This window comes from Chaetura pelagica, unplaced genomic scaffold (assembly GCF_000747805.2).
Source record: "Chaetura pelagica isolate M959 unplaced genomic scaffold, ChaPel_1.0 scaffold455, whole genome shotgun sequence".
In the NCBI taxonomy this organism is placed as follows: Eukaryota; Metazoa; Chordata; class Aves; order Apodiformes; family Apodidae; genus Chaetura; species Chaetura pelagica.
The window spans coordinates 2597387-2616854 of record NW_009953483.1 but is presented as its reverse complement, the minus strand read 5'-3'; the positions used below and the strand labels follow the sequence as shown (position 1 = coordinate 2616854).

Below are 19468 nucleotides of genomic sequence, written 5' to 3'. Positions count from 1 at the left end.
TCAATTTTTAGACAAAAATCTTACAATAGCATGAAGCTGTGTCAGGGTTATGCTAGCATTCTATCATGTTACAACTTAATGTTTGTTTATTATAAAATTACTGTTACTCTGAGAAGCTACTATGTGGTAATCTGTAAGTGGATGGAAGCAGAGTGGGAAAGGATTATAGAAGAATAGTGTCCTCAGGAAGTTAACTACTAGACATGCAGAGACAGCTGGTTTTGTTCATTAGTGGAGGTTTTGTCCTATTTTGCAACTGAACCTTTGCATCATTGTGACATCTACGTGTTGCAGACCCATTTAGCAGAATCAGTATAAACACTTCTTATTTAACAGCATTATTTGTCTGTGAAGTCAGTCCTACTTTACTCCTTGTATTTCTGCAAGCAGGCAGTAGGTTTGCAGTACTTGAAATATCTTCCTAATCAGGAAGAGAACTGCTGTTGCTTTTTGTAGGACTTCTTACATTTTTTTTTTCCAATTGATGGAGAAATTATGGAATATGACTCATGTTTCGAAGCAGTTCCTGAATCTGGAGTCTGTCATTCTTTCAGATTGAATTCTCATAATCTGAAATGGCAGGACAGTGTGCATGAGTGTGTGTATTTCCAGAGAGAGTGGCCTGCAATGGAGTGGCAGATGTTAACTTTGTGTGCTGCTTTTACACTTGTTCTGATTGGCTGCAGAGCACAAATAGCTACTTTGACTTGGAAGAAGGGGTGTATATTCCACAGTAAAAGCTGGAAGTCAGTAGCTAAAATTTTTCTGCTTTTTCAGGGCAAATTGTTGGGTTTTTTTAAAGTAATTTACGTAAGTTCTGTTACATATTTGAGAAATACTAAGGGTTTTTTTTTCTATAGTTCAAGCTAATTCTGCTTATGTCAAAGGAAGGAAAATACAGAATAAACCTATAACTTGATTTTATTGCTAGATTTCCTGGATTTGCAAAACCTGGGATGGAACAGTATCTGTTGTCAAAGCAGCTAGCAAAACCCAAAGAGAAAATTCCCATAATAGTAAGTTGGGGATGTGTGTGTAGTTTTTGTGTGTGGGAGATGTGTTTTGTTTTGGGGTTGGGGTTTTTTGTTTTGTTTTTTTGTGGCCTGTTCATTATTTTTTTTTTAATCTTCACACCCCTCCCTTTTCCCCCAACTCAACTGTTATCCTCAGGGCTGCTATATGTATTTGGGTCAGAAAAAACTGATACTGAATGTTTAATTAGAAATAGAACTGTCATAATAAAACTGTGTACTATTTAAGTGCTTTAATTTTATGTTAGACTACATTTCAGAGTCATATAATCATTGAGGCATTTTTCAGGGTCAGGTCTTAACTCCTCCTTTCTTCAAAGTGTGCTGAATTGTTATTTATTAATTTTTTGGTACTTTTTTCTCATGCTGGATCTGCATTACTTGTGATCACGAAGATAAGCCTATTTGGGGTTCAGAGGCAGAGCAAATACATTACCCTGTCTCTTAGTTATCTAGATAGATATCTAATACATAGGAACTACATCAATAAAATTTTGCAAGATCTAGTCATGATGATCAGGTCATCTTCTGATCTAAGGAACAAACTCTTCTAGATATATGCTGTTCTACTGAAATGTGGTTGAAGCAGCAATCCCTAGAATTTACCACTCATTTGCTATTTGGGAAAAATTGTAAAATACAGAATAAGAAACAAATGTGGTCCATCTCTGGTTGTGAGAAACCATTTTTTTCCCTGACTATCAAGCTCTCACTGAAATCAGTGGAAACTCAAATGAAGAGGAAGTATTTGTCTCATTGTTTGCAGCTGGAACAACATGATATATTTGTGATTTCTTACAGATTGGTGATTATGGCCCAATGTGGGTTTATCCTACCTCTACATTTGACTGTGTGGTGGCAGATCCCAAAAAAGGTTCTAAAATGTATGGTCTCAAGAGCTACATTGAATATCAGCTGACCTGCACTGTAAGTGTGTCCAAAACAGGATCTTCTCCCTGCAAATATGGGTCGTTAGGAAATGTAATGTGGTTTATGTGACATTGTGACAGGGTTTTAAGAGTGTTAGTTGTTAGACTTGTTTTTCCTCAAAGAGAGAATTTGTTCTCACATTTCAAGTTCTCCTATAATTACAGATTCAGGGCTCTAAACCATATGTTTTATTTACATGCCATGTATTTATCCTTCTGGTAACACTTGTTGAATGTCACTATCTGTAGATGCCTGTCAGAATTCAGTGTGGTGTTTCTCTTGCAGAACACTAATCGGTCTGTCAACCACAGATACAAGCACTTTGACTGGTTGTATGAGCGTCTTCTTGTTAAATTTGGATTAGCCATTCCAATCCCATCTCTTCCAGACAAGCAAGTAACAGGTAAGTATTCCCCATTGTGCATTCATGGGATATGAAATAAGGCAATCACTTTTTTACTGGGTTCAGTTATTTCTTACTGTTTGTTTTTCTCATTATTTTAAAAGAAAATATTTTTTAAAAACCCAAGCTTTTACCATTAAAAACTTATGAAGAGTTGGGTTTACTATCTAGTCCAGTGATTCTAAAAAAGAAATAAAAATTTAAAACAAACAAAATCCCTAGTGACTTATTATTGGAGGGAACTACTTACATACCATATTTGCTGGTTGTCTGGATAAATGGCTTTTGAGGGGTTATTTGTGTGTGGCAGGTTTCCTTTCTTTTGCATTTGATTGTAAATGTGTGCAGGAGCTTTGAAGCAAAGCTACTGGAAGAAAGGGAGCAGCCATTCACAAACTGCTTTTTCCTTTTTCTTTTTGTGACTAGTAAAATGTTGCAGCTGTTTCTCTTGTTGCTCGATTTCACACTTGTTTTAAAGAGCAGCTTTCATTTGTGTAACATTCTGCACAGGTTTGATGTCAGTTCAGCTTGACCCTAGTCTCTGAAGCTTGTGGAAATATAGAACTTATAGAAGCTGGCATGTTGCCAGCCATGTGGCTGTGGGCATCACTGAAAATGCAGCAGCTCTGCTCTGTTTGAAGAAATCTAAGCATTGATGCAGATGCTGGGTTAAAGGTTGAGACAAGTGACAAAGTGATTTCCCTTCCCCTGAGTCTCCTGTTTAGCATTCACCAGTGTTTTTGCTTAAACATGTATGTGTGGACTAAAAGGAAACCAGAAGACTTGATGGGATCTCTAGATTTTTTTTCTAACTGTGTTTTAAAACACTCAAAAGTTTGTCATCACTGTAAAACACCTTGCCTGTGGATTTCAGACTTCTCAAGTCTGTGGGAGAGGAGAACATGTCTTGTGCAAAAAAAAGGGGAAAAAACCCAAACAAACAAACAAAAAAAACCCAATAGAACAAACAGCCTCTTTCTCTCTTTTTGGAAACACAGGAAAGTCCAAAAAAAATGGTGTTTATTTTACATTGTGTTTAGGAGGCTTCTTTCTGAAAACTGTCTAGAAAAGTACTTATTTCTGTCCACTAGTCTTGGAGAAGCAGGACTCTTGACAAATAGACTGACTTTGCTCAGGATCATGATTTTGCTGGTGGTGATACACCTAACAACCAGCACATAACTTCTGAATGTCTCTGTTCTTTTTGTCTTGTGTTCCTTATGCTGATGGGAATGCTCTGGAGATTTCAGTCTAGATTAAAGGTGGCACAAGGTATTACTGCAGCTTATGTAACATCTCCTCCATAGTAGTTGATTTTATTTCCCACCTCATCTCCCCAGCTAGTTTGCAGGAAAGGTACTCATACCCGAATCTCGTTCACTAGTTGTGTTCTTTACCTGCTGGTCTCCATATTTCCAATTTTAAAAACAGACCAAAAAAAAAACACACAAAAAAACTCAGTCTTGTGGAGCTGCTGCCACAGTAACCATGCAGTGAAAGTATATTGAAAGTACATGTGTTCAAGGTTTGTCATCTGCACTGCTATGGAAATGAGAAGAGTTGGGTGCTGGAGGAATCTCATTCCTTACAAATACATCCTATTCCCTTTATGCTGTAGAAGTCTGATGTACATATTTTTAATTGGATAAGAATCTCTCAAGACACAGTTTGTACTAAAAAGATTCTTGTAAATACACGGAGATGATGTGCTACCAGTTTAAATCAGTCTTATGTGTATGTGTTCTAACTGGTTTATACATAGGATTTATTGAGATTTTTCTGAGATTTTTTTTCCCAACACATTAATTTGCCAAAGGCACCTCTGCTGGATTAAAAGGCATTTTATTTAGTTTTATGTGGGTGAAAGTAGATGGGCCATTCTCCACACCGGGATAAAAATATTTATGGGAGGTACTGCTTTGTTTAATCTGCTGTTAATAACTGAGCAGTGTGGTTTCAAATGCTTTGTGGGACACAACAGCTTGGAAAGTAAGTAGTGCTTTTTTTTCTAACGTTTTTAAGCCTTACATTGACTGAAGATCTACTAGACTGTGTTAATAATTCACTAGATTAATTACCAATTTTTTTCTTTTTTCCTTTTTTCAAAAATTAAAAATGCTGGGGGTACTGGGGTAGAAATGTAACAATTACTCTTCAATGTGTAACAGGGCGCTTTGAAGAAGAGTTTATCAAAATGCGTATGGAGAGACTGCAAGCTTGGATGACGAGAATGTGTCGCCATCCTGTTGTCTCAGAAAGCGAAGTTTTCCAGCAGTTTCTCAATTTTCGAGATGAGAAGGTAGGAAATAAAGTTCACGCGGAGACTGAGAAATTTCTACCCACCCCCATCCCAACCAAGAGTTCACCTTTGTAGCCTTTTCATTTGTCTGCCCCCCTGTGGGCAGTAGTGATGAGCTGAAAACAACTGTGTTTACAAAGTAACTTAGCTGATTGCTCAAAACGAGGCATGAAGTTGCTTGTGTGAATTAGGCTCCAGCAGAGGTGTGCTCTTCAAAGTAGCTTTGTTGCCAGTCTTTGAAGGGCTGTTTGTATCCTCCAGCAGAGCTGGAGCATGTATGACAACTCTTGACAGTTGCTGTGCTCTGTCTGCTGGACTTACTTATCACTTCGGTCCTCTAATTGATACTGTTTTGCTAACAGAAGCTACTTTATAGCAGATCTTGAATGTGTCTGATCCTGTATTACATTTAAAAATACCCCCTTCCCAACAGTTTTCACTGGAATGGGTTATGATAGCATTATGCTGCAGTTTTACCTGATGTAACCAGCCTGTTTTTATCCTATACTTCCCTGCCCTAGCATGTTCTTACACTTTTTTTAAAAGAGGCTTTAATAGCTGCCTTAAGTAAAATATGGTTTATTCATGACTGAACTCCAGCTCTATTACTAATTTGGGTATCTACCAATGAGGAGATAAACAGGAAAACTGCTGCTTTCTCTTTAAAGTAGTCATGCTTGTAAATACACAGACTTTGCTCAAGAAGTAAATCATTCTTGGAGATTTTTAAGACCAGACTGGATAAAGACCTGACTCACTAAGATCACAACTGATCCTTTTTCAGTAGGAGGCTGGACTTAAAAAACAACCATAATTATTCTGTGATCCTGTAAGTAGAGTTTTAATAAAAGTAGTAAGTAGCAGTCCTAGTGAAATACTATTTGAATGGCCAATGGAGGGTCGTATAATTGTGCTGGCTAGTTGGCAGTCCTTAGTATCTAAGTTACAGACAGCTAAACAGAACAAATGTTGCAATACATGTGGAATTTTTAGCCTATCTGTTCCCTCTAAGAGCTCAGTATGGCAACTGCATGATATCTTCATATGATCTTGACTAGCTTCTGCTATCAGTGCTATCACATGTGCAGATGCAGTTGAATATAATTGCTCTTACACTGTATTTCAGGAATATATGGGAAGGGTCTGTTTAACCCCAGAGTCTAGAAGATGAATTGCACAATGAGAAAGGAGGGAAGTATAAGAAACCTTGGCCTCACTGAAACTTTAAGAGCTTTAATGTATGGATGACTTGTTGGTTAACTTTATCCTAGACGTTTCATTCACTGCTTAAGTACATGTCCTTAAAGATGGATAAGCAGTGGTGGTGAAATGCTTTTTCTTAAGGAGTGGAAAACTGGAAAACGGAAGGCAGAAAAAGATGAAACTGTAGGAGTCATGATATTTTCTACAATGGAACCAGAAGCTCCTGACTTGGACATGGTAGAAATGTAAGATGGTTTCTTTTGGGGTGGACATGTTATACTTATTCATTGTTGTATGAATTTTGTTACTTTTGTTACTCTAACATCTAATTTCCTGTTGATGTGGGGTCTGTGTCTGTTAAGTGCTTTGGGTAGCCTTTTTTTTTTTTTTTTGAAGGTAACTAAAATGCCTATATTTAAACAGATAAATTCTTACCTCAATGAAATGGCAGAGATTTCAAGCAATGTTTTTTCTCTAATATTTTTAAGACCTAATTGACACTACTAAACATTTCAATATTGCATTTAAAGTTGGTGTCATGCAGCTGTTAATCTGCTTTTTGTTTTTGCTTTTTCTAAATGGCTCAGAGAACAGAAATGTGATGCAGTGGGTAGGTTCACCAAAGCAATGGATGATGGAGTTAAAGAGCTGCTGACAGTGGGACAAGAGCACTGGAAGAGGTGTACAGGGCGTAAGTGTCACTTCGGAACTCAGGAGTCCTTTCTGTGTTGCTTTTCTGTTTTTTCATTATTTTTGTTGTTTATAATTCAAGGCACATTTTAAAACTAAAGGAAATCCTAGACTATCACAAGGATGGTATGGCATTCTATCTTCTTTTAGTGTCTGACACTATCAATTGTGCAAGTTTTTAAATTTTTGGTTTTGGGGTGTTTTTTTCTTTCTCTCATAACAGAAATATCTGGTCCCTGCCCATAGGTTTAAAAATATTAAAGATTAAATAATTCTAGTAATCCAGCTAAAGCCCTTGTTGGACCTGTTTTCACATATTTATCATTTATCTACATTTTAGTGACATGGGCAAAGTAGACCTGCCTATTCGACAAAACCATAAATGATTGCATTTTATTAACCCCTTATTTAGGATTCGTGCATGCCAGGAGAAGTGATTTAAAGATAAAATGAGTTGAAAAAGAAAAGAAAGCAACTTGATTCTAACTTAATCTTTAGCCCAATTCTTTTTCTCCTATCTTGTCTCTTCCTTCCCACAGATATTTAGGGTTGCAGAACTTCACACCAAGTCCCTATGACTTTGCCTGGGCTCTAATTTCCTAGTCCACAGCAGTGTTCAGTGTTTGTGGCCACCACAAGGCAGCTATTGAAAGGAAGCAGGTACTACAGTTGAGGATCATAATTAAAAACACTTCAGGGCAGACTAGTGTCTGGCATCCAAAGACCTATCACACAAATCTCCTCAAATTTCCTCCATTTTTTCTTTCCTTCCCCCCCCTTTTTTTAACTCCTGCCAAAAAAACCAACAAAACCACAAACAAAACATTGTCCCCAGACTTGGGAGGAAATACATTACCTTGAATTATCTCTTTGCTGCTTTCTAATCTAACACTGTTGGTTATCTGGGGCTGACCAGAGGGAATGGGACATAGAGAAGCCCATTCTTGTCTGGTAGTGATTGTGATAGACCTTAGTATCTCTAGGATGTTACTCCACTTTGAATAAAAGGGTTTCCTTCTACACATCACTGACCCTCTGCTGGTCAAAAGTAGTCTAGTACAGGACAGAGCTCTGACATTGTACAGATCTCTCTTCACTAGAAAATGATACCAAGGGGGAGGCAGAGTGCCTGGGAAGGAATAAGGTCCTTCAGATGAGACTAGAAAAACAGTGTTGCTCTGCAGTTACAGGGCCAGTGATTAAAAGACTTGTGCTTACAGTAGAAATTCAGTATTTTGTTCACTGCTAAAACCTCCCTAAACTTACCACACCAGTGCTTTACGTACAGAATGACTCTTCTGATACTTACAGCTGTTAGAGTGAATGTAGTAAGTCAGATATTACTGTGTTAGAATGTTCAACTTTTCAGGTACACTGAATAGAAAAAGGAAAGTGGTGAACAGGGACATGCAAAACTGAAGAATTTCAATAGTCTCTTATGTTTTAAGTTCCCTGTCAGCTCTAGTCCCAACTCCTAGTAAGGAGTATTTTTATCATTTCCTGAGCAATAGTTCTGTACATTCCATTATACTTAAAATGACTGTGAGACCTTCCTAAATACCAATGTGAAAAGAAACCAGACATTTTTCACTGAAGTTTCCAATGAGGATTCAGTAACAAGTTAATGGCTGATAACAGATCTCTAGTACTCTGAATGGTACTTGCATAAGAAATACCAATTGTTATAAATAATCTAACTTCTGAGCAAGAACTAGGTCAAAGATAATCAATAAAATTGTGGTTGGGAGGTTTGGTTTTTGGTTTTTTGTGTTGTGTACATTTTTTTAACCACACAAAGGAGCGCCTCTGTGAAAACTGGACTGTGTGGGATGCTAGAGCAACTAAGAATCTGCTTATTTACTGGACAGTGCATGCCCTGAATACAAACGTTTGACAACAAGAGCAGGTCTACTTGTTTTTCTCCTAAAATAGATAGCTGGTAAACAATTGCTTTTACTTTCCAGATTGCATTTTAGACCTCTGCAGTCATCGTTTTCAAAGTGTTAATAACAAATGCACTCATAGGTCACAGCTTACTGACTCTGTTGTGAGGAAGCAGTTTATGCATGTTTTCAGTAAATATATTCTAAAAACCAATTTTGTAATTCAAATAGATGCATAAATTTTTGTCTGTAGATAATCTGGTTTTCTAGTGCCTTTAAATATTAGGTCCATGATTTGAAGACAGTGTAGGTATTATAGGTCTGTATAATAATTCCTTCCCTTAAAATATGAAGGAGATCTATTCTCATAACATTAGAGCACTTCTCCCACTCCCCCTTGAGCCCCCAGAACAACTAAGTTCCACTTGTGAAGGGGAGAAATAAGAGCTGGGAGTGTAGTGAGATTTTTTCTTTGTAGCAGGCACACACTGTTTCCCCAACTGTTTTTGGCTTTTAAGAATCCGGATTGCAATGGTTTTGTGCAGTTTTGGAACATCTGTAGCAGGGGAGGGGGGTAAGAAAGAGACTGTAAATGCTTCAAGAGAGGAAATGTAAAACATAGTTGTTTTTGACATCTGCTTCTATCAAGTTTTGGAAATGCTGCATATATAGTCTCATCCTTATGGGTTTTTGCTTCTGTTTCCCTCTTTTCCCCATCCTTTTCCCCCCTTTCAGCACTACCCAAGGAATACCAGAAGATAGGAAAAGCATTGCAGAGCCTAGCACTGGTCTTCAGCACAAGTGGATACCAAGGTACTTCTATATCTTCATTTGTACTTTACTTAACAAAAAATATTTTAATTACATCATGCTACCTTTTTTGCTAAGTATCCTAATGCTGTCCTCTTTGAACTTTCATTGTCAAATATATTTCTGGAAAAAATACTAAGAACTTGTTTCTCTGTGGGTATTATGGGTTTTATATTATGGAGTTCTAGTCTGCAATCTTGTTTTCTCTCACTGTATAATCATGTAGTGGTGGTGTTTAGCTTGATCTCATTAATATATAATCTGGTCACTGACAAAACATGCTGTAGCATGTCAGAAATGGAAGAAAATATGGCCTTGAAATACAGTTCTGTCACAGAACTAGTGAGTGACTTCATGAAACAACAACTCCGCATGAGGATGAAAAGCTTACTACAAGACTTTCATATACTGTTATGTGGGCTGGCAGGCTGGCTGCTGAGGTCCTTTCTTGTCCTTTACCTTTCCTCCTTCTTCAGGAGCCCTAAAATAGAGCTTATTACGTTGAGTATGAAAGTTGCGTGAGAGAAAAGCAAGGACAACAGTTGCTGAAAATTCTAATGTCAGTCTTTTGGCCAAACTGTAAATCCTGCTTTGATGTGTTAAGTTCTGCTGATGTTTTCCAGATAACTGGAAAATATTTCTTCATATCTCACAGTCCATTTTCTAATTGAGTCCATTTTTGTGGCATTCTCTTGTGAAACAGTGGAGTTTTTTTGTTTATTTGGGTTTTTTTTTCCTAGACTAAATAGCGAAATTGCTCTTTTCTAGAACCTTGTAACATTGTAGCATAGAGGCTTCCTGAAATCTTTCCATCTTAGGACTTGCAGTTGACCAGTACTTTCTCTGGCTACTTATCTATCCCTTGTTTTGTACTTTTAAAGCCTTTTTGTCCCATAAACATGTATTACAATGCGACCACTTCTGGAGCTCTGGCTCTCTGCTACTGGAAACATTGGAAATAGGCATCTAGTCCCTGTTGTTTGTTCTTATCTTTGTCCTGTACTTCAACAGGATCACTGCTTGCTTAGGCAATATGCTATGCTCCAATTCTAAGAGGTTAATTTTGGATGCAAGAACCAAGTTTGCATATGTACTCTTAGCATGGGTTAGAAAACTGTAAATCCCAGCCAGATACAATCTGTGGGTTTTCTGATACCAGTATTTAAAAGAAGGCACAGACCTTTTCCTTCAAACGAAGAAGTACTACTGTAAGATTGCACCAGGCAAGATGCACTTGTTAATCTGACTCACTTAGGCTCCTTTTCTTATGCTGCAGAATGAGCCTCATCAATTAGTTGCCAGTCACAGTGCATATTAGGAATCTGTCCCTAGTATTTGCAGAGGCAAGGGTATCTTTAAAGTAATAAGGATACATTGAGAGGTTCTTATTTAACTTGGCCACAGGCATATGTACTGTCTGATCGTTTTTAAGAACACATGCTTTGAAAGTATGATCCTGGTCTAAAAATGCATGTTGGATAGCTTCAGAATGTGCCTGGAAGTGTCTTGCAGGCTGGCACTTTGTTGCCTTTCCTATTGCATCACACAGTGCTCAAGTTAACGCAGCCTTAAATAGCATGGCTTCTCTTTTGCGGCACCAAATCTGGCTGAGTCTTTCTCCTAAATTAAGAAAATGTGAATGGTTGTGGTATGCCATTCAGCCATAGTAAGCTCTCCTAATCCAACTTCACCCCTCAGGAATTCTGTTAGGCAGTTACATGCAAGCTTCATTATCTTGCCAGCTAGCAACAGGCACATCTTCCAACCTGCTTGTGTGCACTGAACACTGTCAGCATGAGATGTGCTTGTCAAGAAAAATCTTGCTACAAGTAGTTCCCTAGTACATCAAACTTGATCTGTTTCCTTCTCTGTGATTCTGTTAAAACATGCTTCGAAAGCCATTTTAACTAGTCTTTTTACAACTACCTTTATTCAAAGCTTCTAAGCTGTCTCTGATTCTCATATGTAATGCACTCTGCCCTGATTTTGTTGTAAATGTCAGCAGCATGTGGGCCTTCCTGGTTTTCTCTTGATCAAAGAACCCCTGACACCCTGGTATATCCTTGCACTGGAACACAGCTTGGCTTTCATGGCTTGAGTTAAGAAGCCCATTCCCACCTTCACGTTGGTTCAGAAACTGAGAATGCTAGAAACTTGGCCCTGTCCATGTGGCAAAACTCTGACAAAAACCTGCACTGATAATAGTGATTGGGAGGAATCTGCTGCTGGAATTCAAGTTACTCCGATGGGTGACCATGTGGGTTGCATGCAAGATCTCTGACAAGGTGGCCTGATGTAGGGAGTGACTGGCTGAGCATGCCATGACGCTGCTGATAATGTGTATTAGAACTTGGAGGGTGCAGCAGGTGAGGCATGACATCTGACTCTGTAAAGCTGCCCTGGCACTACTAGAAAAGAGATTGTAGAAGAAAAGGATGGTGTGTTGAGGAGCTGCAGCCATTCTTCTACTACTTGTGTGCCTGCCTTTTGTTGGAATCCACTGTCTGGAACAACTATGTATGCTTTCCCTCAGCCCTACTTCTGGAGGAGTGGGAATGCTAGTAGTAGAAACTCTTACTGCCTGTGCCTTCTACAAGTTGGCTTTTTGCCCTGCTGCCCCAAATGAAAGAGGATCAGTGTTGGAAGGGCTTGTCTAGATTCTTTGAAGCTCCACTCTACAAAGGTCATTTGAGTGAGCTCTGCACAGAACGGGGGGATTTTCTCTTTCTACTCAAATATACATGGACTTCCTCTTTCTTTTTGCTCAGATAGGACAAGTCAGCATCTCTTATGGTATTATGAAATGAACAGCAACATCTAGGCTAACTTAGCTTCTAACTAATTACAAAGTCATGCCATGTTTTGTCCCAAAATCTAGGAGTCAGCTGCCTATGCAGCAGACCTGAGGAATTCTGAAATAATTAAATTATTTAAGTCTACATGACATCATGAAATTGATCTCCCTGAATTTTTTGTATTGTTTTATAACAATGGGAGAATATCTTTTGAATTATGTACGTCTTAGATCTCACAATGGGATTTCATGCTGCTTTTATATTTATTTTATCTAGACAGGCTCAAATAGGACAAAAATAACTTTTTTTTTAGCATTTGTGTTGCTTGCCTTACTAGTTCTTAGGATCAATAGCTTTCCGTCAAAGTTTTTGACTTTGTGAAACCAGTCTAATGTAAAGTGGGAATTGATGGATAGAACCAAAGCAACATTTGGTCATTACCTTGTTTCCTTTAGGAGGTACTAAAATGAAAGAATCCTATCTAATAAATCTGTGACATAGATAAGTCCATATGTTGTAGTGAAAGAAGGTAATTTTAATGTTCAAATCAATCATTAATTAAATTAATAATAGGTAGTTTTCCGTTAAATCACTGATTAATATCTATAGAATAAAAACAAAATGTTTGTAAAAGACTTAACTGCTGATTAATATCAAGACATCTGAAAGGATGAGAAAAATCTTTTCTTAAACTGATATTTGGTATCTACAAATCATACCTTCCCCTTTCTCTGCCTCAACTTGCTTTCCATACTGTTGTTTACATGCTTTGGACAAGCTAACAAGGATGGAAAAAACCTGTGGTGTTTTGGGAAGGTGAAGTGGCATGAAAAACAAGAATGTAAGGCTTATTTCCACCTTTGTCCCACATAGCCATGTCCTGCTTAGTAGTACAGTGTTTAAGCACTTGTGGTGGTGTTGTCTAGCTTAGGATTTGTGGTGATGTCTGTATTTTGAAGTGTACTTTATGAGGGCCTTTCACTTTCATCATCATATGAAATAGATCCAAAACTCACTCTAAAAAGCAGTGATTCTTACAGAGCTTGAAATTACTGTCTGAAAGTTCCTTAAAGGGTCAGAGTTGGCAAGGAAAAAAAGTTAGCTAAGCCTCCTGCTTCTCTGACCTCCTAATAATAATGGTCCAGCACTGTTGGAGAGCTTAGGGCAAAAATCACTGTGCCACAGGGCATTATGGAGGATTTACTACTTCTCAGGTCTGAAAACCATGTATTAAAAATCAGAACAGTGGGTCTCTTCAGCTTTGTTAGTTTATTTTCTAGTGTCACCTTCCTCATTCTCCCTTCCCTCCTATTCTGGTCACCTTCCTGTTGCCCTTGTTGGGGAATGAATACCTGTGTATCTTAACTACATATCATTATGGAATGTAGAAGTGAATAGTGCTAGTACTATGGTGGAAGAGTGTTTGTGTCGTCCCTTTAGTACTCATTTTCTACAAGGTTTTCAGAGTTTTTGTTCTTTAATGGTATAAAAAAAATACTAATATTTTCCTAATTTCTTTATTACTACTGGTTATAAAATAGGCATTTATTACAGTAAAATAAGCTATTTTAGAAATTTGTCTTGAATCAAGCAAATTTCTTACTGTAATTGACTTATTGTAATTTCAGTGCTGTTGTTTACTTTTAGGAGAATCTGATCTCAATGGAGCAATAACAGAAGCAGGAAAAACCTATGAAGAAATTGCCAGTCTTGTAGCAGATCAGGTTAGTAGTATTATGAATGTATTGGCATAACATGTACAAATATGTTGCCTATTTGGATCATTTCTGACTTTTTTGCTTTTCTGTTAAAACATACCTGCTGGTCCTGCAGACCAGTTAAATGAAATTACTATTAATACTTTTAAGTACACTTTCATCCTCTTTTCTACTGTATGTCAACTTAGGGGTAATGTGATGGGAGTGTATTTCTCTCAGATCAGAAAGATAAAATTCTGGTCTCTAAATTAATGAAATTATTATTTTCTCTTTAAATGTGTGTTTTCTGATGACAGTGAGGTGTCTTTTAGTACTGATACAAAAGAATGAGATAATCAAGAATAGGGTTTCTACCTTCCCCCTGCATTTCCCAAATGTCTACAGGATCCAGATCTTGCTGCATTTCACTATCTTGACATGCAATTGCCTAGTTCAGTAAAAACCTAGTTTTAAAAAAAATCCTTATTTGTGTCAGAATTCAAGTCATAAATTGATGTTTAGTGTATTAAGCCTGAAGTCTCCGAAGCGTAGATTCTCTTGACCACAAGGCTGAGTCTGGAAGTTCTTAAAGCAGCTTTGCAAGTCAGTTGACTAAGAAGATGTACCTGTGCATATTCATATCTGTGTATGTAACAAGATTGTTGCTTATTAGTGCTATTGCTAGAACTGGTAACTCCTTTTCAGTGAAAATTTGAGGCAAACCTCCTCACTTGGTAAGTTAGTGTTGAGTAAAACAAATAATAGAGGCGTCTGTTCAGTGATGCTCAGTTTCTTACTCTAAAGAGCTTGTATTTTAATAAGAACCTATTGAAATATTAAAAACTTGCAACAAACAGTTAAGATTTTGTTTTGGATTTTTCCCTATTCTTTCCTTCCCTTTTTTCCTTTACTCTTTTTTGATGTCACAGTTCCTTTTTTGTGATGATAATATGCCACAAATACTTTCACTAATGCTTACCCTTTATTTATCAGCCCAAGAAAGACCTTCACTTTTTGATGGAAACAAATCATGAATATAAGGGATTTCTTGGTTGCTTCCCTGATATCATAGGAGCTCATAAGGTATGTGAGGGGCCATTCCTTTTAAGGGTTGGGCAGTAGGAAGATGTACATCAACAAAAGGGGTGGTATGGTACACTTGATTAGTGCAACAGCCTGGTCCTTCCAGAAACACTGAATGTTGCTGTGAAACTGGGATGTTGATTTTTCAAACAGAAAATACTTAAATGGGAGGGAATTCAGAACTTGTCACTAGAAGCTTCATTATTTTCTTAAGGGTAACTTCATATCCCAATGTGGTGAATAGCAGTAGTGTAAATTTGTAGTATTTGAGTCTTACATAGTAGCTGATACTAAACCATTCCAGTATTGTAGGAAAAATTGTGTATCCTTACATGGCTACCTTACTTATGTGTGATAAATAATCATGCACTGTCTAGACATTTCTTTAATATTAAAAAATATACAATAGGAGTAACTTTTCAGGGGAGGGGGAATGACAGACAACAAACAACCCATCAACCACCTTTCACTCTGCAATATGGAAGCCATCAAATAATAAAACAATAAATTTGGCCATTGTGTCTAGTTTGGGATATTCTACTCTATTTTCTTGCTAGAGTTTTCCTTATGTTCCTGTGCCTGCTGTAACATTTTTCAGAAAACAAAAAATTTTGAAGTATTAAACAAATACACAAGTTGTTGGTGTTGGTTTTTTTTAATACTTGAAGTGTTAAATGTATAAAACAAGAACATCCTTCTGAGAGCAGCAAAGATAAAAGCATATCAGATGTGTGTGTTCTTTCTTCATGACACTTATGGTCCCTCATCCTACAGAATCCTTGGGGAAATATGCCATAAAAGGAGAAGAAATGTTTTTAAAACTTGAAATATAAGCATACTGCCAAGAGATGTGTAAATAGATTCTCTGAATGTTGTTTGGCACAAATTCATTGTGAAGGGGGAGGCATTTCTTTACATGCTTGTTTACGTGGCACAGGGATTTTTTTGAATCAAAAGTTATAAATTACAATGAGTTGTAGTTTCTTGGAAAGTAGTTTGTTGTCTCATGTTGCATAATGTGCAAATAAGGTTCTGCAGGCATTTGGTAGTTTGAGGCTTTTGGATTGTTTTTGTTGTTTTGTTGTTTTGTTGTTCAGCTTAATTTGAAAGAAATATAAGCATACTGCCAAGAGATGTGTAAATAGATTCTCTGAATGTTGTTTGGCACAAATTCATTGTGAAGGGGGAGGCATTTCTTTACATGCTTGTTTACGTGGCACAGGGATTTTTTTGAATCAAAAGTTATAAATTACAATGAGTTGTAGTTTCTTGGAAAGTAGTTTGTTGTCTCATGTTGCATAATGTGCAAATAAGGTTCTGCAGGCATTTGGTAGTTTGAGGCTTTTGGATTGTTTTTGTTGTTTTGTTGTTCAGCTGTATTTTGAAACTTGATCCTTTTGTCCTTTCTGTATATATCCTGGTGTATTTTTGCTTTCACCAAACTCAGTTTGCTAGTGGCTGTGTTCATGTCTGTGTCTGAAGTCACTTCTTGCCACCTGTTAGGACTCTTGAAGGCAATAGAGTGAAATAACCACCTTTAGGTGAAGATGTGGGAAGGCAGAATCTGTCATTGGGCGTGTATATATGTGTTGTGTTGTGCAAACTGAGAGTGTGTGGCATTTTAAATTACTATAAAGACCTTTAAGTTGATTACTCTTGTAATCTACACTTTGATCTTTCTGCATTTGGTTTCTACAGGGAGCAATAGAAAGAGTGAAGGAAAGTGATAAATTAGTTGCAACCAGTAAAATAACGCCGCAAGACAAACAGAACATGGTGAAGCGTGTGAGCACCATGGCTTATGCACTACAAGGTAAACCCAGTCTTGGGCTAAATGGCAATGTTGTAGACCTTTGAAGGACACATTAAAGTAACAAACTTTGAAAGATAATATTTGTTCTAACAGGAATGGAAATTAGAGCTAGGTAAGCACACTGCAGTTGAAAAACTGGGAAAGTGAGGAGTCAAGCCTCAGTCCCACAGGGTATTAAACACTTAAGTGCATCCTGACTAACAGGATAACATCTGACTTGAGTAGGATTATTCATTGCTGAGGGAGTTGCATCTTTTTTTAGCTGACTTAAAGCCGAGAGTGTTCAGTATTTTACAGGACAATGTCAGAGTGGCATACAAAATTGGTTTTAAAAACAAAGAGGGAAAGACCTTGTACCCCTCCCTTGATCCACAATGATGCAAGAGTACTGGGCTGTATAAATGGTGATCATGGAGGAGACTTCCCAGATGACTTTGGCAATCTAGAATATTTCATCTCCCTCTATTGGTTTCTCAATATGTTTAACTTTTTATTTCAGACATAAGCTATTATCTGATAGGAGATGCAGAAAGTAGTGGAAGGTGTTATGGATTAAGTAATGATTTTTTTTCTCAGGTTTCTACTGAAACAGCCTCAGTCAAGAATGGGTCAAACACTACTGGCTGTATCTTTTTTAGCTAAATATATACAGCTGTGGCTTGTGACTCGATATCTGTACCCTTGGAAATCTGAATGTCTTGGCCAAATTCTGTTTGAAACACTTTAGGGAAGAGCAATTGCCTCAGTAGAAGAAAATTCTGGTTGTATTCTTTATCAAATCTTTATACACCTGAGTATTGTAACAAGGCTGTAACACCTGGCTTTATCCAGGAAGTGTCTGTATTTTAGCAGTGAGTAACAGATACTACCAATTTTATTAACAGTTCCATGATAACTTGAGTGCTGCAGGTAAAACGGGTTGTGGGAGCCTGAGGATGGTAACTGTGCTGGCAGGGCTGGGCACGGAACTTGTTGCACAGTAACTAATCTGAATTGAGTGAAGCTGTTCCTCATTGCAAATGCTTCTCTTAAGTCATTTGCCTCCTGGGTCTAATTGCAGCTGAGATGAATCACTTCCACAGTAACCGGATTTATGACTACAACAGTGTCATTCGCCTGTATCTGGAGCAGCAAGCACAGTTCTATGAAACGGTAAGTGCAGCATTGCAGTGCTGCTTTCCTGGCACGTGCTGAGCTGTTAGTTTTATAAGAAATACAGTACTTAATCCTCTTTTAGTATGAGCCCCTCCAAGAGAGCAGATATTTGAAGGACTGTACATGTAAAATAAGAAACAAAGAATGAGTTTAAATATTATTTTCCTATAGATACTGTCCTATGTATATTACTGTGCCATATTAGACCTGTTAGACCTAAAATCCAGTGTTGAGTGACACTATTGTTGCTAGCTTGATCGGTTTGGTTTTTTCAATGGCAGTACTAAGGTTACCAAGAACTTTACTTCTGTGGCATGCATTAAGTAAGACCTGCTGCACTGAATAAAATAATAAACCATTTTAATGAAACTTCCCTCCTATAGGATGGGAGGATGAAGAGAAGCTTCTGTGATTTAAAGCCTGATGCATATACAAGTGTTGGATAGGGGGAAGTGGAGTGGTTTAGGTGACTTACTAATTAAGTGGACTCTGAGCACTTGACCTACAAGCTCAGTTCTCATTTAACATTGTTCTCATGCATATGTTCCTTGTGGTTTTTTAGATGAAAGCTGAGAACAAGCTTTCTACTGTGGTATGCTGGTAAAAAGTGATTTTTGTACTGGAGCCTGACTTCTGTCATTTAAAGGAGTAATACAGGCAACTGGTTGCCCCTTACAGGAGTAAAAGGTGCCAGTGAGTCTTCGGAGTATCTTCAGTGGATGAGAACTAAAGGTCCCCCATCAGGTCACCTTGCTTAGTTTCTCTGACACATATGATGGGATTAGGCAAGGGTTCCTCCTTACCTTCTTTCAGCCTCATCTAGTTTATCTCAATTCTTCAGGTTGCAGCCCCACTAATCTACTTTTACCAGGCCTCTTGCCCCTATTACAGGAACCAGATCCATGTTCACATGTGGGGTGCTGGTTACCTGGAGAGCACAGGAGCTCTGTTCTGAAGTGTCTTGTTTCAGCAGGGAAATGGATTTAATGAAAAGTCTGCCTTTGTTTGTGTAGGCCTCGAGCATAGTGCAGGGCTCAACAACCTAGTGAGCAGGATGGCAGCCCTGCCTACAATACTTTCTCCAACACAACCTGAGTGGTGAAAGCACAAGATGAACATGGCAGAAAGTGTATCTATATGAGAAGAAAAGCCTGTACAGTGGGGTGCTTTGAGAGTCCGACATAAATTGTAGTTTTTTGAAAAATGAAAGAACAATCCATTTAATTTCTTAGCCTGCAGTCTTGTTTCTGCACAGTATGAAGTGACTAGAGGTTGAATCTATTCTGTTTCTTTGTTTCAGATTGCACAGAAGCTGAGGCAGGCACTCAGCCGCTTTCCGGTGATGTAGAGATGAAGGAGCAGTCAACATTAAAGAACAATTCTGAAGTGCTTTTCTGATTTGGGGGCAATGCCAATAAAAACTTGCTAGACTTTGCCAGCCAAAAATAAACCCACCAAAAAAAACCCATAACAACGACAAAAATCAGTTGTAGAAAAAAAATTATTTAAAGTTTTACTTTATCAGCCTAAATCATAAGGATCTCTTACCTTGAATGCTCTCCCATTCATAAAACCAGCTAGATAATGCTGTCAGCTTAGAGATCTAAATTAACAAACTGATACATTGCCATGGACTTCATGCGGACTTGGGTCTATCAGATGTTCTTCCAAAAACT

At 37.8% G+C, this 19468-nt stretch overlaps 1 protein-coding gene across 1 annotated transcript in view; it reads left to right on the top strand.

Moving 5' to 3' along the window:
- The window catches only part of SNX9 (sorting nexin 9), a 35771-nt gene extending 16533 nt beyond the window's left edge, over nt 1-19238 (top strand). The window contains exons 6-17 of the mRNA XM_009998539.1: nt 932-1016; nt 1833-1958; nt 2247-2364; nt 4533-4663; nt 6008-6111; nt 6454-6557; nt 9175-9252; nt 13692-13768; nt 14735-14824; nt 16523-16637; nt 17698-17789; nt 19093-19238. Of these exons, the coding sequence (XP_009996841.1) occupies nt 932-1016; nt 1833-1958; nt 2247-2364; nt 4533-4663; nt 6008-6111; nt 6454-6557; nt 9175-9252; nt 13692-13768; nt 14735-14824; nt 16523-16637; nt 17698-17789; nt 19093-19140 (1168 nt within the window). The 3' untranslated portion in view covers nt 19141-19238. The remainder of the gene's footprint in view (nt 1-931; nt 1017-1832; nt 1959-2246; nt 2365-4532; nt 4664-6007; nt 6112-6453; nt 6558-9174; nt 9253-13691; nt 13769-14734; nt 14825-16522; nt 16638-17697; nt 17790-19092) is intronic.
- Nucleotides 19239-19468: the final 230 nt, after the last annotated feature.